Here is a 26,260-nt window from a genome sequence, read left to right on the forward strand (position 1 = left end):
TGGAATAAATTGTTTAAAACACTTGCGTGTGTGTTTCACAAATCCAGAAATTACCCCACTAATAAACCTACCAATTTTTAATCACCCCACTAATTTAATTCCAATGGTTGACACCAATTCAAAATTGATTCTTGGTGAATTTTGGAAGTCAAATGTGGGCCAAAAATGGTGGAAAAATCAAAATTTCACCAAACTGACCAGGAAGCTGAAATTTGGTATGGGCCCTATTCTACCCCTCGAATTGATTGGAAACGATTTCGAACCATTTTGATCAATTCTTCATGAAGCCTTCAGCGAATTTTTGAAAGTTGAAATTTCCTCAAAATTTAATTCAATAATGTTAGAAAGCTATTTACTTTATACTATTGTGGAGGTGAATTCAAACTGTTCTGGAGTCTCCAGCCATATTTCAAAATTTTCAGATTTTCAAAAAGTGTTCATAAAAACTATCAAAATCAAATTTATTTAGCAGCACGTATGAATGCGATAGGGGCAGTTTAGCAATGCACTTGACCAATCACACCCCATTATTCCAAAATCGGTTTCTATTCGTTCAGAATCGTACATTTCTCCAGCAACTTCGCAATTGATAATTTTAAAAATTCACTGCCCTCGACCGGTTTGACGAAAAAAACTAATATTAAATTCAGTTTATGCCTCATTCTTGATATTCCGAGTCCACTGGAAATGATTTTAGGGTAATTTGAAACCTCCAGCAATCATTTTTAGAAAATTCCAGCTTCCCAAAAAATATCTTACAATTTTTAGGGATCAACTCATGTAAGCAATAAGTACCTAACAATAAACGAGTAGTGATCGACTTGATCGATTGTACATTGCACAACAATTTTTAAAAATTGGTTTCAGCCAGTTCAGAACTATGTACTTTACAATTTATTCAAATAAGTCATCTTATGAAATCGCTCGAGAAATATAAAATTTCAAATTTCAAACTGACAGAAACAGATTCTTGGAAAATGGTGCATGATCAGTCAAGTGAGCACCAATCGGATTTATTCGCAATGAAATTAAATTAGACAGGTTCCGTTTTTTTTCTTCTAAAACCAGAGAATTTCCAAAAAGGTTCCCAGATACTGAAAAATGACTTAAAACCAATTCCAGTCAACTTCGTACATTGAAAATGGAGCATAAACAGTGATTCAGCTCTCTTCATGAAACGGTCCTGTGACAGTAAATTTTCAAAATTTTCAATTATGAAATCATTGTTGAAGCGCAAGGTACGCGGTTTTGAAACGATAGAAATCCATTTTGAAAAAATGGCACGTAATACATAGATCAAATAGACTCCTAACGGGCACCAATCACTAACAATTAGGGCAGTTTTTATTACACTTTTTGAAAATGGTGAAATTAGGATATAAAATGAATTTAACGTCACAACTTTATGAGTAGTGAAATTTTATGGAAATTTCAACTCTCAAAAATCTACCGGAGGTTTCAACATTTTGAATTTTTCACATTTTTAGGCCAAATTCTATTTCCAAAAATTCGCCAAAAACCGAAAAATGCATTTTTGCCATTCGGTGTCATGAATGAATAAAATAGGTAATTTAAGGTTTATAGCTATTTGTGACATGAATACTTCCTAAATATGCGATTTCCAGCAAATTTTTCGTTCTAAGCAGCAACCGGCCTTACCCAGTTTAAAGCACTTCAAATTTTTAACCGTCCGTTCGTCTGAAATCCAAAAACCGCGAAAGTGACGAAATTTCATTTTAAAACCAAACTACAAATATATGTAAGCAGGTAATATCTTGTTTCATTCAACTTGAGCTCCTTGACTCTGACCAAAATATGAACAATGTCGATCAACAAATAGGTAAATAGGATGCGATTCAAAATTATTGAACATAGTTGATCTAAAATTGACCAGCAATCGTCTATGTATTATTAAAATGAAATTAAAATTTTGCAAATATTACCTTCAATAAATTGATTTTCAGATTCTTAATCAAGTATGAAATCTCTGGACTCTAGAGAACTTCACGGTTCCAAAACGGCAGAAACCAGTCGGTCAAGTATAGGTTACCAGCAAACACCAATCGCGTTAGCATGTGCTCAAGTTGATAGACAGAAATTTAGGGATGTTTTTTTGAAAATTAGAATTTCCAAAATGGAATGTTCCCCAAAACGTAAATAAATTTTACTAGAGTTGATGCTTTCAAAGTAGGTTAGTAGGTTATCTTTTCCTCAAGTTTTCCAAATCCTCGTTTGCTGCATTCCGACTCACCATCAGCATAACCACAACATGAACTGACTTTCAACTATGTTCGTTACATGTTGAAGTTGATTTACACAGTTATTATGGCAAATTTTGAAAATCTGGAATTTACACGATATAGCGGAAGGCTTCACAACGACTTTGAAACCATCTCTAAATTGACTCAGCATGTCGAAATTAGGTTGTACATATAAAGTGAATTTTCCAGTCTCCCAATTTCATTGGGTAAAATTTTCTGAAATCTTTTAATTTTCAAAAACTTACCGAAGGCTCTAGAATTGTGTCAAAACGCTTTCAAAAGCCACTTCTATTCGATTTGAGGCACTCAAAAATGGAGAAAATACCAAATTTTAGCTTTCAAAAATTTCGATTCAGCTTCATTTTTAGCCCAAATTTGGATTTTTTAAAATTTACTAAAAATCTAAAAATGCGACTTTTGGGTACAAAAGTGCTTTATAGGTACATATAATATGTATGAAAAACGTGATTTTCTCAGTAGAGCCAAAAAAACAAAATCAACCAGAACTTTTTTCTGCAGAATCATTGAATGTTTTTCTCATCGAGTTGATTAAAATTAGTATTTTGCTGCAAATATGTACTACGAATGTTATGATGTGTGTGGTTATTATTTAAACAAATTAATAAATTTAAAAGCTACTTATGTTTTAACATCAACGCAATATATTTGAACGTTTTAAAATTTTGGAAAGTAAGTATTTTAAATTACTGAAAATGACCGAAACGTGATCAAATATTATTAAAATTTGATGAAATTTCGCTGAAATCGCATCGAGTATCAAAAAAGTTATCGAACTAAAATGACACACTTATTATCTAGTTATGGAAAATGTCTTTAAATCTGAGATGAAGTAGTAAAATTGAGCGAAATTTGGCGGAAATTGCTCGAGTACATCAACCCATATTCTGGATCGGGTCTAAAAACCACCTTCCACAATAAGAACAAAGAACGCCTTTTTTCCTGGAAAGCAAGGAAAACATGGAGACCATTTTGAAAAATCAATGCCAATTTTTTCATTTTTTTCCAATTTTTCAATGCTTTAATTTTTATACTTAAAGTATTAAAATTCCACGACTCAAATCACTTCTTTATATTAATGATGCACTTTTTCCAACTTTTCAACAATTTTATTGGAATTTATCAAATTTTTGGCAGGTACTCGTATTTGTACCTACCTATTAAATAAATTTTCTTCGAAATGATTTTTCTATTTGAGAAAATTCATAAGAAATACACCTTGTGTTCCAACAGTTGAAATTTTCAATCGATGGGTATTTCAAAGTTTTACCCCCTCTTCAACATGGATCCAGAAAATTACCGAGAATGGACCCTGATTTTCGTTGATTTGGGGTCCTACTCGTAATATTATACAGGGTGTCCGGGGATTGGTGGTACAAACTTTAGATTTGGATATAACCGGGTACGACTATAAGAAAAAAGGTTAGGTGAAAATGTGGTCCATCTTCAAAAATGAAGGGGCAAAATACGTATATTCCAAATTTGAGAGCCAAAATACAATTTCGTCGTGGGAGGGGGGGGGGGGGTTCGGTAGTACTTCGAAAAATAAACAAAATTACCTTTTATGATTTTTTTTCCAACTTGCAAACTGAACGGGCTACGAATTATTTTTGAATTCAAAAAAATCGTCAAAAAATGAATAAATTTTATTACGATCATTCTTTTTCTTACTGTAAAATTTTAAAAGTTTTTGAAGCTCATAACGTGTGAATTCAATGAAATTTTTAGCAAATTGAAAATTGTCGAGCTTCAAAAACTTTTAAAATTTTACAGTAAGAAAAAAATGATCGTAACAAATTTTTTTTAATTTTTTGACGTAGGTACTAGGTAGTATTCATTTCCACATTCATTTTGTTCATTGAGATTTTTTTTAAATTATTGAAAATCATTTGTAGCTCCTTCAATTTGCAAGTTGGGCAAAAAATCATAAAAGGTAATTTTGTTCATTTTTCAAAGTGCTGCCAACCTCCATGGTCAATATTGGATTTTGGCTTTTAGATTTTGAAAACGTATTTTGCCCCTTTAATTTTCACAATAGGCAACATGTTTAACTTATATTTTTTTTACTCGTACCCGGTTATATCCAAATCTGACGTTTTTACCACCATTCCCCGGACACCCTGTATAGAGATGAAGAGTCTCTAAAATCCAATTTCAAAACGGATCTTTGCAAAAAAGAAGACTGCTGCCGATTTTCGAGTGACGCAGGTTCTAGAAGCGAACGATGTGAAGCCAGCCAAAAGGAAGGACGTCAACAACCTATTGAAAAAACACTTCGGTGAAAATTGGCGCTCCTTATCGTCATTAAGTTTTTATGCGCGTATTATTGATGTTAACGTTGATTTGGAAGCTGACAGCGAAGACGTTGATGATTCGGAGGCCGAGGAGGAACATTGCGAAGAGAGAGAACCGGAGGTTTTGGATTCGTTGACTGTGTAGGAGACAGTATAAATTTAAGTTCGATTTTGTTACAATTACAAAACTTTCCTTTTTGTATTATAGTTAAGTTTTCTGCTCATAAAGACTGTTGTTTTTCAATTACTATTAATTCATATTGATAATAAATAATTTTTCTACTTTTGAATCATTCCACACAGCTTTTTTTAACATTTTCATGAAATTTTCATTTTTTCTTTACACAAATTTTTCAAAATCTACCAGTATGAATTTTTTTTGAGAAAAAAGTGGCCCCCTAATGTAAAATCGTCTGAAAAATACAATGCGCACTGTGTCGGTCTTTGAAATCTACCACAAATAGCCATAAATAGCCATTAAAAAAAAAGTTGAATCAAAACCGGAATTCTCCAAACTTAAAATGCTCGTAAGTTTTGATAGGGGGCGGGGAGGTGGAAATTTTTGGTGGTCCGATAGAGCTCGTATCAGTGAACAACCTAAGGGCATATTCGACTCATTCAGTCAACACGCGCCTTCGCCACAGTTTTTTGCGGTTCCTGAAAAAAAGTGCTCGTTGGACAGTTCCCACTTTGACTCTCTACCCCTCAAATACATAAAAATATTTTCCAAAAACCTGGCAAAATCTGCCTCACTGAATCAACCAACAATATTCCATTTACGCTTCACAGCAGCTCAAACTATACGGACCAGGGTGAGCGACGATTGCGGCAACATTTCAAAAAGCTACAGTGTAATAAAACAAAACAAAAACACCCTTCACCATTCGACTTGAACGCTTACGAGTAATAGAAAGTTACGCTACACGCTGCAGTATTATGGGAAGATGGAAAACGTCGAACAGAACGGATATTGTAATTTTTTCAAGCTCCATATAATTTCATAGCTCAGAAGCCAACGCCACCGACGATAATTTACCATTTACGCGGGGTCGATTCTTTCATTAATAATAATTTCTATGAAATATTAATCGTCGCTTTTGCTCGCCTTATACACATATAGGCGTCATGTGATATTCCAATAGATAATACATCGTCGTCAAATTTTTCACACGTAGCTATCGAGAGGGAAAAGATACCTACACGAGCTCGTATGGAAGGCTACACAGTCTACAGGAGAGACGGAGAAGAGAGAAACCACGTACTCGTATAGATTTGTAGATATAATTTATATTTCAATTAGTATTTCCTATACACGGTTTGTTCGTAGCCAATCAAATGTAAATGGAAGATAGTTTTTTTTTTTCAACGATCGAATCCGACGATAAGACGTTTATCGCTGCGAAATATTTACGACTATTTTAGTATTTTACATATTATTATAGAGGTACGCGTTTCCCCCTTTTGTGGACCAAACACAGCTGATGAGTTTGAAAAATAATAATTTGTATGGTCGAAAACCATCGACATCGACACCGAGGCGAAGATCGTTGATAATTTTCCATCATTAGAGCTATACACAAAATGGTACATACAAAACTCTCGTACTGCTGCAGTATCACACATATTCGTATAATAAACCACACATTCGAAAACTGATGATATCCTGCAGACGTGGTAAATGTACCTCACACATCAGGTATTATATCTTCTGTTAGAATTTATATCGTGATTTATAGGTTTAGGTATGTATATACGAGTCCATTTCGTTTTGATTTTCCTCCCCCCCCTCCTCCTCCTTCGTACCGCATCTAGCTGTTTCTATATCGGGCATAAATATATAGTAACACCGTTAACGCTCGATATTGAGTTTTGAAATCGACTGTATAGCTTTTTATTATAGGTAAAGTTCTAATTCGCCAACTCATTACGAAAAGGTTATTATGGTCTGTTAATTGCATCTTAATGTAATCCACGCGGCTCGTAAATGGAATTTCTATACTAAACAAAGTCCACAGAGATACTCGAATCGTCATTATACTCGTTTATATAGGTTAGTAATTTACTGAGAGATAATTTTTTGCCAGTCTTTCGATACCTCTAGTCGAGTCTTTCGCCTCATCGTATAGCCCATATAGTCTCAAGAGCCTTCCAAGTATAATAAATTTAATTTCCTATCTTTTATAACGTAGGTATCTACGTAAACAGTACCACCACCGGTACCCCATCATCATCACCATCACAGATCTTTATATAATTCTCTTTTAGTCAGAGAATAATACAAAAAGCGAGAGAAACGCGAATACTCGGTAAAAAAGAGAAAAAAAACTGCCTTTAGTTTGGAAAAGCTGAGAAAAAAAAATCAATTTTAGTAAGTGGACAATACGAAAACCGAAAACGGTCATTTTATTGCCCCTGCTATGGTACCAGTAAGTAGGTACGTATAACAATAAAAAATAAAGCCGTCACTGTCCGTCGTGTCTCTTATGTTATCCTGACGTCTAACTTGAATAACGCATTGCACGCAGAGGGTGGTCAACGGAGCCACAACTGACGACGAGAGATCAACGAACCTCGAAAATAGCCTACTACCCGGTTACATCTTCATATTGTTATCTTCGCTGCTGGTGTTAAGGGTCAGATCTGTATCAATTCAGCTCGATGTTCGACCTTGGACTGACTGATTTTGCTGGGGCTAATTTTTTTACGAGTTGATTTTGTGCTTAAGATGAGAAAATTGGTGCTGGTTTTCTAAAATCAACGATGGAAGGGTTGATCAGGGCGGAGAAAAAGAGGACAAGAGTTGCCAAGCCGTAAAAGTCTGAGTTCACCATTAATACGTATGTAAGAAACGGGTATCAAGTATGTAAGTAAAAATTTTCCTTTTTGATTTTAAGAATTTTGACCAAATATTGGAACACAAAAAAAATCTTCAAAATGAAATAACAACAAACTCCCTTCACATGCTTTCGAGAGAGAGGAGGAGGAATAGCAAAGATTGTCATTAATTTAGTTTTGAGATGGAAAATAATCGTAAAAAATAATGATCAAAATCAACGATCCCGAAGTCAGAATGGGGACTCATCTCAGAAAAAAAGTTGAAAATTCAAGTTTTAAAAGACTGACAGAATGTTAAGAAGTGATCTTTGAATGATAGACATACTTAATTTTAGCAACTCATCTGATTTTTTTTTCAAGTTCACAAAAGTCAGACTAAATAATAAGATCCTACATACCATACTTAATATACCCAAAATACTGGAAACTGGTTCAATTTAACATAAATTTTGAACTGTTTGACATTATACCAAGGAATTTACCAGAAATCGCCAGTAATTTATCGAAGATTATAGATAGGTAATTTGCCAACAAATTACCATCTTTTACGTAGCTATTTGCCACCCATTTCTGGTTATTTTTTTTTCTCGTATCCGGTCGACTTGCAGATTAAACCATAAAACATCAAAGATATAACACTAATCTAAATATCCTTCTTTTGCCAATACTTGAGGTATCTAATCGCATTGTCGTCAAGTGTGTCCCATTTATAGTTTTGCAGGGTCAATTTTTTCTGATAATTCACACTCAAATAAGTGCTCGTCAGTCTGAACATGCATTCACACAGACCATAGTCAGTCAAATGCTATCTATGTACATACATATAAAGGTGGTGCTTTCATCTCGTGTTACTCCACTCCTCAATCTGTTGAGTGTTTTCCGTAATCCATATTGAAGATATTCCCCACTTGCCATAGCCCCCTGCCTAGTTCTTCCCTCAGCACCTGAATTCCATAATACGACATCTATCAGAGCTGGGGGTCTCTTTCAGTTCTTCAACTGTTTTAATAAAACTGTGCCTTGATCTGAGCCCAGTTTCTGTTAGTTCTTTGTATCCTTATCCATACATAGGATGCAGAGGATTTTTTTAAAGCACTTTTGTCTTCTCTATCATGGATGCGACTTCACGACTAACAACTTGGGGGGGGCAATGGAATTCTGCTCAACTCATACAGATTATCCAATTGCGTTGGGCGAAGGCAGCCTGTCACCAATCTACATGCTTTGTTCAAGGGTATATCAACTTTACTTGCAGGCGCTGAATGACTCCAAACAGGACAGCCATAGCGCAGATGCGCTCTCATTACTAGGGGCTTGGCTCCCCATCCACTACCTCCTAGTTTGTAAATTATATTAATTCTTGCTGCAACTTTCATTTTTTTGCCTCACAATGCTTGCTTGTAGTCAAAATCTGACTGTCTAGGATTACGTTTTATACTTAGTAATTTACCAAGAATTGTCTCAAGCTAATCCATAAAGAAAAAAAAAAAAAACCATCTGCTGTTCGCCGATTGCAAGATAGTTTTAGCATTTGCTTTCATCATATTGGGTGATGGTTAAAAGTTTTAAATATCAACTGGAAGCTGATTTTTCATTTCTTGATCTTTTTTTATCAATTTAGGTATAAAGTAGAATAATGTACCTTGACTCATCTAGGTATGTACTTTTATTGAAATGAAGTCAAAAAAATATCTTGTAAATTAGAACACTGAACTATGTAAATAAAAATATCATTCCTACATGAATAAAAAAATATTAAAAATTAACTTCCAAATCAGTCCCGAATTTGGTTTTGATGAACAGTAATAATAATTTCTGATTACTGTTGTGTTGAAATACTGTTTGTTGATCCGCAATATACTTGAACTGAAAATTTCATAAATTTATTACCATTTGAAAATTGCGTAGAAATTTCCGATGAATACAGTGCTAAAATTTCTAATCATCCCAAAAATAAACAACTGCTGGTTACTTTTTCAAATTTGACGCCAAAATATTGCTAAGCATTATAATGAAATCCTATCTCTAATTGGCTTTATTGGAATGCTATATTGTTCGCTGATTGGCTATATAAGTAAGTTGAAAAGACATTGATAAAAAAGTGAAAACAAATGGTTTTTTTGGCATCGCGCGAAAACTATAAAAAATAAACAGGTAATTTACTGAAGATTATGGGTAGCATTCATCAAAGATATAGAGGACCATAAATACTTAGCAGATAGTAATAACAAGAATCCATTCGCTATTCGCTGATTGCAAGATAGTTTTTGCATCTGCTTTCATCATATTGGTTGATGGTTGCATTGGTTGCTAAGTTCACTTTTAAATACCAAACTTGAAGCTGATTTGTCATTTCGTGATCTTTTTTATAATTTATAAAGTAGAATGTACAAGTACCTACCTACTACTTTTAATAAAATAAAGTTGAATAAATTTCTTGCAAATTAGAACATTCAACTAAACACATTTTGATGGTCAAATCAACATGATCTCATCTTAGACATTTAGCATCAATTTCAAAATTTGATTTTTCTGATTTTTCAGTTCTCATCTTGTTGATACGTAGAAAGATGTAGTTATTCACCAACAATTAAGTACTAGTGATTCATCAAAAATTACCAGTTATTTACCAAAAATTAAATTAACTACAGTTAGTTCACGGTAGCTATCAGCAGTTTACCCAAGATTACCATCAGAATAATCTACCAGAAAATTTCAAATACTGACACTTTTGCTCCGAATATTATTGGTTTTACATCCCACTTCCAATTTTTTTTACATTAAATCGTTCCTTGGGCATCTCTAAGCAACATAAATTTATTACAGATTTTTTCCTCAGCTCACACTCAAGATATTGAGGTGAGAACACGTATGTCCCAGCCATAGACTTTGAAAATTTGTCCTGGGACAGCATATGTCCCCTTAAAATTTGCAAAAATTTCTGAGACAAATGGGACAATACCAAGAATATCATTCCAGTATGCAAAAAGTCATGTGAAAAATTTACAAATGAGAAAAAAATGTTGAAAATCACACTATCGGTAATAAAATGTTGAAATTTAAAAAAATTAACACTTTTAGGAAATTTTACCAAAATTGAGACATCGATTTCCTTTGACAGAGGCTTTCTATGTGAGTAATGCGCCAAATTCGATGAAATTACAATATAATATGCAGTAAAACATTCCTAACAGACTGAAATCGTCCTTTTTTCGATTTCTTGAAAAAATAACACCCAAAACAGCTCAAAAATATTAAAAAAATTATTGCATGAAACTTATTCACATTTTTGTTTTGACATTTTCACCCACTAAAATTAATCAAAATTAATTTTTTTATATCAAAATGTAGCCTATTCTATCTATTTTCAAATTTATAAATTCGTTGCCGGGCACAATCACTCATCTCTGTGTTTGCAATAAATTTGTAATTACTTACTACCAACTAGTTGCTCAGATTACACATTTTTACTGAAAGAAAAAAATTTCCAATTTATATTCATTTGTTTTGTTGAAAACGAAGGATCTTGTGAGCTTTTTCAAAACTTTCATTTTCAAAAACGAGTTCTTTTTTAAAGCTCAACTTTTTTGTGATTTGAACAATTGAACAAGGTAGGTACCCTAAAGGGATAACGTTACAAAAACCATATGTGACCGAATTTATGCCAAAATGGGTCAAGTTGACGAACAATAATCGCTGTAGTCTGTAGTAGGTATTTCTCAGCACGGAAGGTATTGTTTCCAAGTCAAAGACAAATTGTACAATCAAAAAGTACTCACTTGGTCGGGTCGAAGACCAGGTGGCACCCACGTGTACTCCTCCAGAGCGCAGCCGGAGTCTTCGTCGGATTGAGAATGCCTTTGCGGATCGGTTACGTTTTTACTCGGTTGCAGCAGTTTGTCGATACCTTGGTGAACAGGAGGTTCTGAAGATGTGCCCAACGATTCTGACATCTCCCCTGTCGTTGAACGTGATCTACTCGTAGGTGACGAATCGTGATCTTCACGAGGGCATTTGCAATTCCTACATACTTTTCTGTAAACATGGCAAAAAACAGAAAATCCCTTTAGTAATTGGTTATTGTCTGTTAGGGGATGGAGTGTTTTCCTTCTCCTATGTATTGAATAACTGTTGCTAAATTAAAACAATTTATCAATTTTTCAGAAGTGTTTGGAACGAATCTCAAAGCTCTAGAAGGACATTACAGAGCTCCAAATTCATTTTCCGAATGCGGCTGAATAATAATATGGTTGGATAAAATGGTGAATTGGTGAATAATTTTTTTTTCTTTTTTGTATTCATTCAAATATGTGGCATTAGAGTTTCAACAGCCACTTTTGCAGATGATACGCCAAATAATTGCATTAGAGAGTTTGAGAGATGAGTTGACATCAAAGTACACTCCTCTTACTTAACACCAAATCGAGTTTCACACACAATGCTCAACGTTCCCAAACCTTCACCTTCTTCTTCCACAACCAACAAAAATTGAAGATGAAAAAGGTTACTTAATTCTCGCATCAAATCTTATCATACGATCTTACAACACTTTTATGATTTCTTATCACCTTTGACACCTCATCAAGCACACATATCGCAAATTCGTTAGCATCACAGTTACGTATACAAGACGAACAAAACATAAGGTACCTACGGGTACTTTCACTGGATACGATCCAGGCATATAATTCTCTAGGCACCGAGCTGGAGTTGGGTATCATTCCAAATATGAAATCTCACCATAGGTATAATTTACGAGACGCGAATTCGACCGTGAATAAATTTTTAATAACGATGAAAGTATTCATTAGTTACTAAAAGTTCTCTTCATCGAGTTCGGTAAAAAGAAAAAACCAATGATGGAATGCCTGGCAGCCCGCACGCCTTTCATAAACTACATTATTACAAGGGAAAAATTGAACTACATCGAGAATCTACCTAGACCTACATGTAAAATACACGATATAGGTACGTATAGTTGGTATATGCGATGCGAAGAAAAGACGCATTAGCATAACGTTAAATACTATACTCGTACATTCATTGTTCGGAATTAATAATAAAAAGAAAAGAGAACCTGCACCTTAACTTGTACATATAATACTTATCGTTCGGGAATAGACACATTTATTCGTTCAAACCAGTATACTCGTAGTTGGCCAGACATTCGAACCAAGTACCCATCTATAGGTACGAGGTCTATATGAAGCAGCTTTGGAAAAAAGAAGAGGAGCCCAACCTTATTCGTAGTACACCTTATTGACACAGTTCGTAAATGAAATATATTCCATCATCCATCATATTCAACGAACGAATCTCCAGCTCTTTTCCATCTAATTCCAAACATATCTGTAGTCTAACAAAACCTACTAGTTGGCGAATGTCGAAAAAGAAACACCGTAATGACCGCCCATCTCAAGCTACGCTATACCTAACGTAAGTTTAGATCCACTGTGTACGGTGCTCCTTATACTACTTCCATTTGACAGCTCACAAGAAAACCAAAACAAACTATTTTATCTACGAGTTCGAGTAAGTAACTTAATTCATTGCATCGTACATCTTATACGTTATCCTATACTCGTATGTATGTACCTACACATGGATATGAGAAAGAGGTAGTACGTATGGTGGGTTTTTACTTTCGTGAATTTCAAGATCGCGTTGCTTCTGTATATCCAGAAGCAATCATACGCCTTCGTTTATCCCTCACAGCTACACCTGATATCCTTATGGCCGAATAATTACATTACTCCAACGCGTTCTTCTATATCTATAGTTGCTTATTGATAATTAACGAGCTTTATACTACATCTTCAAGGTGTACATATCGTATACTTCGATTCGAACTACTCGTATAGTTCTCTCTAATACATATATACAGTTCATTACTCGTAAGTTTATACTGATTTCTAAATGAGATATACGATGTAGTATATCTTAAGTTAACACAGACCTGTGCACTGTGCAGAGTGCACCTCATCGAGAAACAATATAAAAGGGGTTCGATGTAGCGCAAAAACAAATTCACCTTGTTTCCGCCCAATTTCTCCAGTCTTTTTCCGGTCTCCAGCACGAAACAACCCTGGGAATGGTTACGCTACTTTGATCCGATCCTACCTTAACTTGCTAGGTACCACTTGTTTCTCGTTCGGCAGTCTTCTTGTTGGGATGTTTTTTTTTTTCATTTTCCTTCCTTTCTTGACTCTTCGTCTTAAGGTTGTGGTTCTTTTAATCTCTCTTTATATCTATATCGTGTTAGGTAATTTTAATGATAGGCTAAGTACCTTCGTAATTGTATTACAATTCGTCAATTCGGCCATATCAGGTGTTGGCACCATATGCAGAAGGTGCATTGCATACGTACATATTCAGACTGACATATATATTTTACCAGCGGATGATCGAAATACATTTTTCCCCATTATATTTTTTGCTTTTACTGTTAAAAATAATAGAACATGTTAAGCATAGTTTTGATGTATAAAATGTGTCTCAATCCTATCATGCCTATCATGTTTAATAATTTCTTGCAGAATGAATCTGAATAGGTAAGATTTTGTGCCCACTTCACAGCTTTGTGTCTGTCAAATTCAGTCAGATATTATTCGAATCTTTAAAAACTATCTTCAAAGAAAATGTTGTGAAAGTTTCGAATTTCTGAATTAAGTACTTCTACATGAAATGATTCAAATGGAGTTCAGCGATTCTGTAAGTAGGTATTAAACAACATTTTTATAAACAACTGAGAGAGGTTGCCCAGAAATAGAAGATTGGTGAAAATGTTTTCAACAACCATGGACTGATATGACGTCACTGAAGGAAGCTATAGAAAGTAGGCACTTAAGCATAGTTCTCAACGCATTTGCATGATGAAAATTGCGTGTTCCAAATTTTTTCACGAAATAAATCGTTCAGATGAAATTTTATTGAACAAGATTCAAGAATATTAAAATTTATCTACAATCGATTGGTATAAATTTTTCTAAATTTTGAGCAATAATGACGGTTTCATAGATAAGCACTGTATTTTTCTCTCAGATTATTACTGCATGTCTACTTTAAATTGAAACTACTCAAAGTTTTCAGAGAGCACTTCGATGTTTAAATAACCCGAAATGTTCGGAATTTGACTCTCTTAATGGTGTTTTATTTGAAGCGTTGGCTTGTATGGTTCAAAAGCTATCAAAGTTGTAAAAGTGGGCGATTTGCATGATTTTCAGGTTCAGTTTTTATTTACATTCTTGTGATTACAAAATGTACAAATACATACATACATCAAATTAGCTCACTTTTTGCAACATTGAATTTCAGCAACTTTTTTCAATAAAACCCCATATTAAAGAGCACAAAATTCTGATTTTTTTTTTTTAAATTTACGCACTCACTGAAAATTTTGAGTGATTTCAATTTAAACGAAACACTTGGAAAAATTTGCAAATAAAAATGCTCGTAAAATCGTTATTACTGCACGAAATTTAGAATTTTTTACATCCATCGATAGCAAATCTTGATAAATTTATAAATCAAGTTCTATTAAAATTCGACCCGTTTGCCCAACAAATCGAAAAAACCATAAAATGCGACCTCTATACTATAATTCGTGAAACAAATCTCATATTTTTTTTGATGAAAAATTAGTGTTAATTTAATTTGGGGGCTTATTTTTGAGTGAATTTTTGTTTCAAGAAAATAACTTGGTTTTTGGGCGATTTTAGAATCTTTTTTCAAAAAACTTTTTAAATTCCACCCACCAACTTTCAAAATGTTAAAAATCTTTTTTCGAGTAAGATCAGCAACATCCGAAATCCATTTTTAGAAGCTGCAAATTCTTGTGGATTTTAAAAATATTTCAGATCTGAAACGGGAGGAATAGGTACATTATGTACTTTGCAATGCAGTGGTGATCATTTTTTGGTCATTATTGTCAATTCCAAAAAATCGAGAAAAATATTCAAAAATTAAACATTTTTTTTGTTTTTTTGAAATTGGCAATTGTGGTGAAAAAAATTGGCACCACTGCAATGTTTTTCCGGTTTCAAAAATGATATATTCTACGTTTCAACAAGATTAATGCGAAGAAAATTTATCAAAACACAAATTTACCCCCCCCCCCCCCCAAAAAAAAACGATTTGAAAATTTTCATTCCATTACTAAAACCCTAAAATTGGTCCATTTGTATTTTAATAGAAACAGCCTAGATCGACAAAAAATCTTGAATATCATATCTACTTAATAAAACTGGACCATTATCCCCGAAACACGTTGAAAGGGGCTTGAGCGATTTTTTCAAAAAATCCTCCTCTTTGAGTACCCACATCTTCTCTGTAGACAATCCTGGGATTGACATTTTTTCTGAAAAACTTCCAACACTAAAAATAAAAGTCTGAATTTGGTCAAAGTCCTCCAAGACCCCTCCTCCTGATCTCTCCAAAAGGATTTCTTTCGAGTGTCCGTTCAACATTTGCAAATTGTAAGACGGTGAATCGTGCCATGCAGAGAAAATTCAAGCCCTGAAAATAATAATAATAATGAGGACTAGTTCAATCTTCAGTCGCCATTTCAAATTTTTAGGTACTCAATTTTTCCGAAGGCACGTTACTTTTTCATATAGAGAACCTACAGAAAGGCCTTTAAAAAACCGTAGAAGAGGAAAGTTTTCCATTCCCTCTCTCTCTCTGACTGGGCCTTGAGAGTGACGCTGACTTTTAAAAACGTGGAAAAACCCTTATGCTAGGAAATTCGAATGAATCATCTAGGACTTGGGAAAAGTTAAATAGTAGGTAATTTTCGACTCTTCGAGCTATACTGAAGCAAACTTTTAGATATCAAGTATGATTTTTGAGAAATCAAAAAAAAAACAAAACAATAAATAGCGAAAATTACGTCACGCTACATTAAAAGTGACTTTATGACATTTTTTCAGACTTTTGTAAGCTTGGAACAAATCCTGCAGATGCTTATCCACGTGTTTTGCAGCCAAAACTTTCCTTTAAACAACTGCAGGCTACATATGTAATTTCTGTATGAATTTTAATGTTTATAACATCGATAAGTCACGGATTTTTTATAACACCACTAGACACTTCGTTCTGAATTAATAAATATCCTGTTGACGAAACCAAACGCAGGAGGTAAGTGTTTGTAATTTCATATCACTTTTGCAAGGTGACAAAAATTGAAAATTTGAATGGTCCATTTTCTATTTTTGAAAAAAAAATCAAAATAAGATAAAATTCAGGTGGAAAGCAGAAATTTGGTTTATGCCTTATTTTTGATCCTGTGAATCAATTTGTGGTGGATTCGAGTCGTTTTAGAACTTTCTGCTGATTTCTAATTTTTTCATTTTTGGAAAGATACGTACTTACCTAGTCATAAAGAGGAGCGTATCTTCAAAACAGAAAAATCAAAAATCTTCTGGAGGCTCTAAAATTTTAAGAATCCACAACTAATCGACTTGCAGATCAAAAATTATATGAACCAGGAGAAAAATTGCATTCTATCTTAATTTTAGGAAGGTAAGTACTTACCAAATTTTGATTTTTTTAAGAATAAAAATTGAATCTACAGAATTTTGAAAACTTTGCTATTTAAAAGCAATATCATTTCAGCACATCAAGACTCGGTTTAGTGGAGTTATCTTGCATGTTATTTCATTTTATTTATTTATTTTTTTATTAGTAAACAATCATTTTTATGGCGGAATTCATGTTCATAAGCCATCAGCTAACTATCTGCCGATTGCAAGAGAGCTTTTGCGTTTTGGTTTTCGCTCGAGGACGTATTCAATTTCTAAATAGGGTACTTGAGTGTTGATTTAAGCCCAACACATCTTTCCATGCACCTCTATCGCAACATTGATAAAACACCATCTATCATCAATTTACATTTTAAAATTTAAATACAAGAGCTTTCAATTTCATTTCCAATTAGAGTAGAATTTTTGAAACCGAATTTTTTTTTTGAAATTGTACTCAACTTGAAATTTTGAAAAATAATAATTTTTTATGATTCGAAGAATTTTTAAAAATAGATTAGAAGAAATTGCCTGAATATTCGTAGCACATCAGAATTGAATTCGAAATATGCAAATTACAATAATTTTGTAGTCAAGTTGATACTTCTTTACACTATTTGACAATTTTTATTAGAAAACTCTAAAATAAAAATAACACAAGAGTAATTCAATTCCCTATCAGAACAACTCCATCGCATCAAAACACAGCTTCATTCTGTACCTATGAAAGCGTCAAATTTTAGCAATCTGTCCACGACTCTCGACGTGTTTCTCATTAAACCGTGTTCAAAAACTCGCAACACGCAATTCGGTCAACATTTGACCACGAAAAGTGTTAAAATATACGCTGCAAAGTGAGAAACGCTTGTTTAAATCAAAATGTGTAAAACGAACTAACTACGAGTATATACTACGTTTAATTGGTTTTTCAAGTAGGGGTTCTCCGATCTCCATCTCATCCTCTGTTCGGTGTTCAGTGTTCACTGTTCAGCGATACACTCTCTTATTCGCTGTGTAAATGACGGACGCGAATTGAAATCGAATCTCGCATATAAATTAGTTTGTTATACGAGTACGCGCCAGATGATACCTCGGATACCAAGTCTCAGTATATAACCAAGTGTTTACTACACGAGGATAATAAAACGCGCGACGGAATGTCGCTGTTGTCTGTTGACTTCATTTAGCGCGAGTTTGGTTTATATTACACAGACTATAAGACTACCTAAGAGTAAGTGTGATGTACCTCTACTTACTCTTCTTACTCTTACTAGCGTCGTGTCTCGTAGTATTCCAAAATGAGTAGGTACTTGGTTTGAAACCCTCTCCTCTACTTCTAAAAAATTTTTCCAAAAATGTTTATTATTCAATTTATGCCTAATATATGAATTTTATTAATAATTTTTATAATCAATTTTTTTATTAGTTATTTTTCTTTAAATAAATTAAAATTTCAAATAACATATTTACAATTTTTGATCCTCATACCTAGGTATATTCGATATGAATTATCCAATAAATTATTTTTTAAAGCAAGTAAGTAGTAGCCAGTCTATAATAATTCCTCGAAAATTTCTCTCCAAGTGCTTCATCGATAATGAGAGTCTTAAAATATTGAATCGAAATTTTGGAAAGAGAAAAATGATGAGGGGGAGCTGTGGATTTTTTCAACGAAATAAGTTTATATAAGTTGGAAAAAAATAACACAAGGCAATCCTTGGTGAAAAATTTTACAAACCAGTTTTATTCACTAATGATTACGACTGAGGATGCTCGGTCGAGTCACAATGCAGATCAATAATGAGCCGTGAATCACGTTCATCAAATTTTGAGATAGGTGCTCGATTATGGTTTATTGTAACAAATCTGATTTACATCATGATGATAAGCCAATCGTTGCACAGGACGCGAAATTATGAAAATTAAATTGAAGCATCAAAGTGCATACGAATGCAGACAGGAAGCTATAAAAAAAAGTGATAAAAAACCTGCTAAATGAAAATAAACTGAAGCCGCCTTTGAACGATGTTTCAAGCAATTATTGCCTAGTTTCATCTCAATTTTACTGAAATTATTCAATCAAATTTTGGAAATTTTAATCAATTTTATGGATAGTGTACATTTGTACAATAATAGAGTGGTCTTTGAATACTATCGCGATTTTTTCTGCTCCCAACCCTCAAAGTGGTGACCTCTGGTGAGAAAATAATTCCCTGTCTTTTATTGTTTCCATTTTTGAAAAACTCTGGCTCTGTGGGCTTCTCAATTTTCAAAAATCCAACTTCAAAGCAAAATTTTGAAAATTCAAAAATAAATTTTAACTCTTTTAAAAAGTCTCTTTTGAGTGAAATGAATTCTCATGAGGATATTAACCTCATCCCCAGAAAACCAAGTCAATCTCCTAGAATAGCTGAAAATTCGTATATTTTACATTGAATTACAGATATTTTAGGGGGTCAGCTTAATTTTCAATAGAGGGGGCTAAAATTGTCATGAGACTTAATTTTACTCAAAAGAGACTTTTTAGAGATAACAGAACTTAAAATTTTAAAATTTTACAGTGAGTTTGTATTTTACGAAATTTTTGAAAATTAAGGGGCTCACCGCGGCCTGAGTTTTTCGAAAATAAAAAAAATAAAAAATAGGGAATTATTTTCTCCCCAGAGGTCACCACTTTGGGGGCTGAGAGAGAGGAAAATCCCAACTTCGAAAATAAGAACCACTCTAGTACAATAATCTACAACAAAACTCCCAGACAAAAAAATCATGAATTTTTCATGGCTTATTTTTCGCATTTTTACCGCATGAAAATAGCTCCCCCCCCCTTCCCAAAATAACTTGAAACTGCGACGACAGTTTTTCTAAAATTAGAACGCCAGAACGTTTCTATTTCATCGGCGCAAACTGCCTACAGGATCAAAAATTAGGTATGTTCCTTCATTAATAATTATTTTTAAAATAAAAATATTACCTAATTTAAATTAAATTTATTTTTCAAATTTTAAGTTATGAGTTATATTAATTTTTTATTCACTTTTTTTGATCTTGCCGTGTAGCTACAATTTGGTTGTGTTTTATCTTTTTCTATAGCTTACGTCGAGGCTTACATACCATGTATAGGGTACACGGCTGCGGCCACTGCGACGCGACGTCCCTATAGGGGAGATGCCAGAGTGCAATAGGCACATAAACACGGCGGTGGCAGCAGTGTGCGGGCACTCGTACTTACCACCTAGCGTGCATTTTTTATATGATTAATTTCTTTACTAGTAGAATTAAATCGAATTCCTATTTCTATTTTTTTATTTTTTTTTATTTTTTGAACAAATTTCCAATTTTTTTACTTTTAAAGACTGTTAAAAAAAATTTTCAAGTGTGTTTCGAGCAAAATTCTTGACTTCCATGACCATTAAACTCCCTGCACAGCAATTTTCATGAAATTTCGATTCAATTTCGAGATATTTTACCAATTTTTAGTCATATTTAATTGTTTTTATATCATTTTAACAAGTTTGGTTTCAATTCAGTTTTACAAATTTTTTTTTGAAAACTCATCAAGTAGATACCTATGTACTTTCAGGCAACTTTTAATGAGATTCGACAATATTTGATATCTACGATTTTTGCCAAATCTAGACAAGTTTATAACTTTCTAGTACTCCTTAGCTATTTGATTGCTGTATTCCAAGTGTTTTCATATCATTTTCAACGTATTTTTACGATATTTAGGCAAACTCAGATGAAATTTTTTCAATTTTGGAAATTTTGGAGTTTTCCGCTTTTTCAAGTTAGTTTTGGAATTTTTAACACATTTCGAGTTGAACAAAATTTCACCAGTTTTGAATAATTTTCAATAGGTAATTTGAATAATATTTTACAGTCATTTTATACCTACTTATGCAATTTGTAACATATTTTTACGATGCTTTAAACACATTTTGCTGGCTGAAATTTCGTAAATTTTTTTAATGCAATTTCGGATTATTTTAATGCTATCCAAATGTTCCTTAACCCTTTCCATCATTTCCTGCATTTCTATCGTGTTCCGTGAATTAAACGCTTTTTTTTTAATTTTCAACTAATCGCTGATTGCAAAATAGTTTTTGCATTTGCTTTCACCATATTGGTTAATGATTCCATTGTTTGTTACGCTCACTTTTAAATTTATAACGTATGAAGTAGAATGCACCTACTACTATCCTTTTATGAAAATGAAGTTGAATGAATTTCTCGTAAATTAGAACATTCAAATAAACAACTTCTGATGACATAATCAACATGATCTCACCTTAGACATTTAGCATCAATTTAAAAATTTTTTCTTCTGATTTTTCAGTTCCACTTGTTGTTGATAGAAAGGTGCCTGATTTTTATAAAATTGAATTCAAACACAAGTTATTTCTATTTTTGGGTAATGGTTGATAAATTGTTTGGTTTCAGTTTCAAATGCAATGTAAACAAAACAAAACGAAAACAGCCAACAATTTTTCAATCATTTTGAACTGCTATTTGCTGATTAGCTATATTTATTGAAATACTGTTCGCTGATTGGCAACATAAAATTATTTTCAACGGCGAACATAACTTTACTCTTCATAAAATCATTGATAGAGTGCTAAAAGTGGCATCAAATTTCAAAATCGGCCAGGAAGATGTATAAACTCGAATCGCATATTTTTTGGGAGGAGGTGGAGGCAAGATCTGGTCACAAGAGGTGCCTTACCTCCATCGACTCGCTCATCAGCAATCAACTTCCGCTTTATGGACCAAGTTGGTTGAAAAACAAAACAACGTCAAAATTTGGGATCAATTTACTCGAGCTTCCTGAAACTGTGGTGCTGCTGTGTTTAGTAACCACAGAAGAAAAGAAATGATTGCTCAATATTCATCGTATGAAAAACTCATCACAGTCATACGTTCGTTGATGATATTCTAGACTCGAGTAACATTACCAAAAGCGAGTCTCGAAAGACATGAAATCCAGGATTTTCCTTTTACGTAATTGCTCGTATTTCTCAGCTCGCCTTGTTTGAAGATGAGCTCGAATTGATTCTTAACCAAGTGCCTATAAAATCACAAAATTCGATCGCTTCAATCAACCCATTTATCAATTCATATGGGGTATTCTTAGTAGGAGGAAGACTTCGAAACCACTCGACACGTGCATGAAAAATATCATCATGCATCTCAGATGGAACTATCCAAAAGTGGAAAAACTTTGGTTTTCTTAAACATCCTGATCCTCGAAATTCCGACAGACACGGAATCAATACTTCACATTCAAAAAAACGTAAGTAAATCAATAATTTTTTTTTCTACGCTAGTATTTGTTGAATGTGAATTTCTCACAAGTCAGATAGGTACACGATTATTGTTTAATCATCATCTATGATTCATCATCAAGGTGTCAATTTACTTTCATATTCGTTCAATAATCAAGGGGAAAAAATCATGACACCAGACACGAGCTCGATAAGTCTCATCGAACCATCTATAATATTTTTCTGAAATTCAACACCATACCTAAAATAAACTCGTACATCTCATTTTCTCTGTAAATGTTCGAAGTTTCGTCACCAAAACCGCACCAGCCAATACGAAGCCAATTAAACTTTTCTCCTTCATTTTGCTCTCTATATACCTAACCACAACTCGAAGCTCGCAGTCAAGCCACGAGTCTGAGATATTCGTCAAAAACTAAAATCTCACGCAAACCAGTTCCTCGTTTATGTGTACGAGTACTTCTAATACTTAATACCTACATAAATATATCGACGATAATACGCTAAATTAAACCCACCCATATTCTACCGCAGCAGCAGCCAAGAGACCCAAGATCCAGCACACTACAACGCAGTGCATAGTAAAAAGAAAAGGCTTTATTTGCATTTTGCGTATATAATTATCATTTAAGCTTAATACAGCGACGGCGAGCTGCTCGCGTCAGTTATTAAACACCGGCTCCATAAATCTCGTGCGGCGGACGTTGCAAGCTCAACGATGTAATTACGTGGACATAATAAACACAGCACAGCTTCATAACGCCGGGCTGGTCTCTGCGCCGCTGCTGACCACTGACCAATGACTAGCCATAGCATGTAGCGTGTGTACTGTGTACTGTGAACGCAAGGCTTCCAGCATTTAACATAAATTCCAAAACGCCATCCGTTGGCGATGGCGATGGCGCGATTAGAAAACCAAACCGAGGTAAAACGCATCGTTCACTCGTCCTTTTAGGTTTAATTAATAAACGGGCTACTTGACTTATCAAAAATAACGCGCAAAGTGATCGCTACAGTCACTTCGGCTTAGAGATAATAACGTAATACGGAATTTTTTCAATAGCCTAAGGGGGTCGAGAAGAAGTGGAGGTGTGATTTTTTTTCAAAATACTAGCTCGTTTTGGCCACGATATATGGCCGAGAGCGAAATTACACTCGCTTATTATTAGGATTAACAACCCACTGAATTTGTCGAGCTCGATATATGAACTCCAACTTGAACGGAAACGTTAGAATGTTCCCCGGGTATAAAATGGTCGAAACCAAGTGTAAAATGTGTTTCCAAATTAGTCACTTTGAAGTTTCCTTACGAAGTGTCCCGTGAGGATTATGATGGAAAGTGGTCTCAGGATAGCCTTTGGTCCAAGTATGTACCACACCATCAAATTTGTAGCCAACAGTTTTGAGTTAAGCTCTCTCAGTAAAATTTTGCGTTTTAAAATTTTCAAAAACCGTTACCCCGACGCTCGCGCGTTTTTCCCACGGCATTGTCGTGGGAAAATTTTGACCCACGCGCTCGACCAAGAGGCATGTTCTATTTTCCCTTTCAACCAAATTTTTCGTATTATATTTTTTCAAAATTATTCAAATTCTTCATTTTTGATGAAAATTCGACTCATTAATCCTCGAAAAGTGCAATATGGAAAATTTAGTTGAATGGGAAAATGAAAGAAGTTCCTGGTGCAAGCGCGTGGATCAGAATTTCCCCACGATAATACCGTGAGAAAACCCTGAGCGTCGGGGTAGCGATTTTTGAAAATTTTTAAATGAAAAGTTTTACTGTGGTAGCTTAACTCAAAACTGGCAGCTAAAATCTTACATCGAAAGGGAGAATTTGATGAGAATGTTTCACCTGGTGGATGGCCTGAACCTACCTACCCGAAAACTATCATTACAAATACGTCGAAATTTTTGGCATCGGTCATGTATAAGCTTCAACTATGGTAAGCCATCATTTCGATTTTTACCTGGTTAATTTCACTCATGATTTTTGTATATTTAGGAGAAGGCCGCAGATCAAACCGTTCATAGAGAAGAATACGTCAGTTCGTGGAGATACCTAAATAAGTAATGTATAAATTATGATTGCATTTTTCTTTTCTCCTTTGGTTTTATTTTGGTTTTTTCCTTCTTAAAAAACCAAAATTCGCCACAAGCTATATTTTTTCTGTAACTTTCTGTGTTTTTTTCATCATTTTTTGAAAATAGTCAACTTTTTTGATTTTTTTTTACTCTTCAAATTTCTTTACTATTTTTGAAATATTTTGTTTTCATTTTTTTGAGCTGTGCTCACGCGTTTCATTGAATTTTGTTTTGTTGCCAAAAAATAAATAAATATTTCAGCTCGTTATTCTGCAACTTGTAATCAACAAAAAATTTTACAATTTTTTTCATTTCACTCCCAATATTTTGGTATTTTGACTACCTATGTTATGTTAAAGGGTTACGAGGAAGTGGAAGGAGGAGTAAGAGGAGTCCGAATAGAAAAAACACCCAACTTTCAAGCACTTCTCTTACAAATTGATAATATACCTTACCCCAAACGATTTACCACTTAATTTGAAAGAATATTGAATTTTATTTGAAAATTGAAGACTTTGTTCTTCACTGAAATTGAGACCACATTTTTGAAAATAGTTTAGTATGTACAATCAGATAGCAGAAAAAGTCATCGTTATGATTATTTCAAAATTTTCAATGTTGGTTTTCAACTTTCGTACCTGCCATAAAATGTTGAGATTTGACGTTTTGAATATTGGAAGTTCAATCAAAAACTTTTCACTTTACTCGTCTATTTTGATCCGATGAAAGCGATTGAATTCTACTGTTCCAGAGTAAACCTCTAGAAATACAGCACTCCAAAGTAAAGTAATTTTTCAATTTTTTTTGAATTGTTTTGAAATTTTGACTTGAAAAAGTAGGCCTACTATATGTCCTTTGACTAATGATTATCGAGTCTCTCAAAATCGAATTTCGTCAATTTTTGGTCTGAAAACTCGAACAAGATTTTGATTTTCTGCATGAACTTTTGAAAACTTGTAATGCAATACAGAAATTGCAGTAGGTGCGTGATTGTTTTGAAAGCGATGAAATCTTAGTTTCGTCAGTCAATACCGAATGAAAAATGATTAAAATGTCATCCAAATTCTCTTCTACACTAGGTAAGAAAAATGATTCGGTAATGGTTACTGAAAAACTCGGCAACTGTTCCCGAACATTCAGTATTCTGTAATTCCCGTAACTCAATTTTGAGCTGGGTTACTGAGTTACTTAGTAGTCATTACAAGATATAAGTTCAATAATTATGGTTATCTATTGACAAACATCGTTTGAAAATAAAACAAAAATTGTCACTTTCATTGCATAGTTTAGATATGTTTTACAAATTAACTCAGGTAAGTTAGCGAGGAATAGGCTTACAACAATTAGAAGAAAAAACCAACAAGCCATTAGCTAGTCGCTGATTGCAAGAGAGTTTTTGCATTTGCGTTCGCCATATTGGTTGATCTGTAAAATTCTTCATTACATATTGTGCAATGGTTTTCGTTTTTCGTCTTGCTTTCTCAAAACGTAACTTTGTTACCTACTATGCGCCAATTCGCATTAAAAATATAACATTTTTCCTAAAAATGAGAGTCAAGACCAAAATTGTCAAGAAATTACACAATATTTTGAATTTTCTTTTAAGCTTCAAGACCAAAAAGAATAAAAGCACAACGAAATGATCAGAAAATGAAAACTTTACCTAGATGTATTTTTTGGATTTTCTTAAAGCTTTGCATTTATCATTTTCAAGTTCTATTTTTCTTTATGAAGTTTTGTTGAGCAAAGTTAGCTCTTTCGTGAAATTATAGGTCACTTTGGAATCATTTCAAAGTTTAAATAGGAAACAAAAAATAAATTATCAGCCTAAATTAATCCTCGAAAGATACAATATGGAAAATTTAATTGAATGGGAAAATGAAAGAAGTTCCAGGTGCAAGCGCGAGGATCAGAATTTCCTCACGACAATACCGTGGAAAAACCCTCAGCATCGGGGTAGCGATTTTTGA

At 33.7% G+C, this 26,260-nt stretch overlaps 1 protein-coding gene across 8 annotated transcripts in view; it reads right to left on the minus strand.

The window, feature by feature from the left end:
* Positions 1 to 26,260, minus strand: part of LOC135841590 (protein prickle-like) — a 511,819-nt gene that overhangs the window by 85,541 nt on the left and 400,018 nt on the right. For all 8 annotated transcript variants that reach the window (XM_065358611.1, XM_065358614.1, XM_065358612.1 and 5 more), the window contains one exon: positions 11,188 to 11,443. In XM_065358611.1, the coding sequence (XP_065214683.1) occupies positions 11,188 to 11,443 (256 nt within the window). The remainder of the gene's footprint in view (positions 1 to 11,187; positions 11,444 to 26,260) is intronic.

Source organism: Planococcus citri, chromosome 3 (assembly GCF_950023065.1).
Source record: "Planococcus citri chromosome 3, ihPlaCitr1.1, whole genome shotgun sequence".
Taxonomy (NCBI): Eukaryota; Metazoa; Arthropoda; class Insecta; order Hemiptera; family Pseudococcidae; genus Planococcus; species Planococcus citri.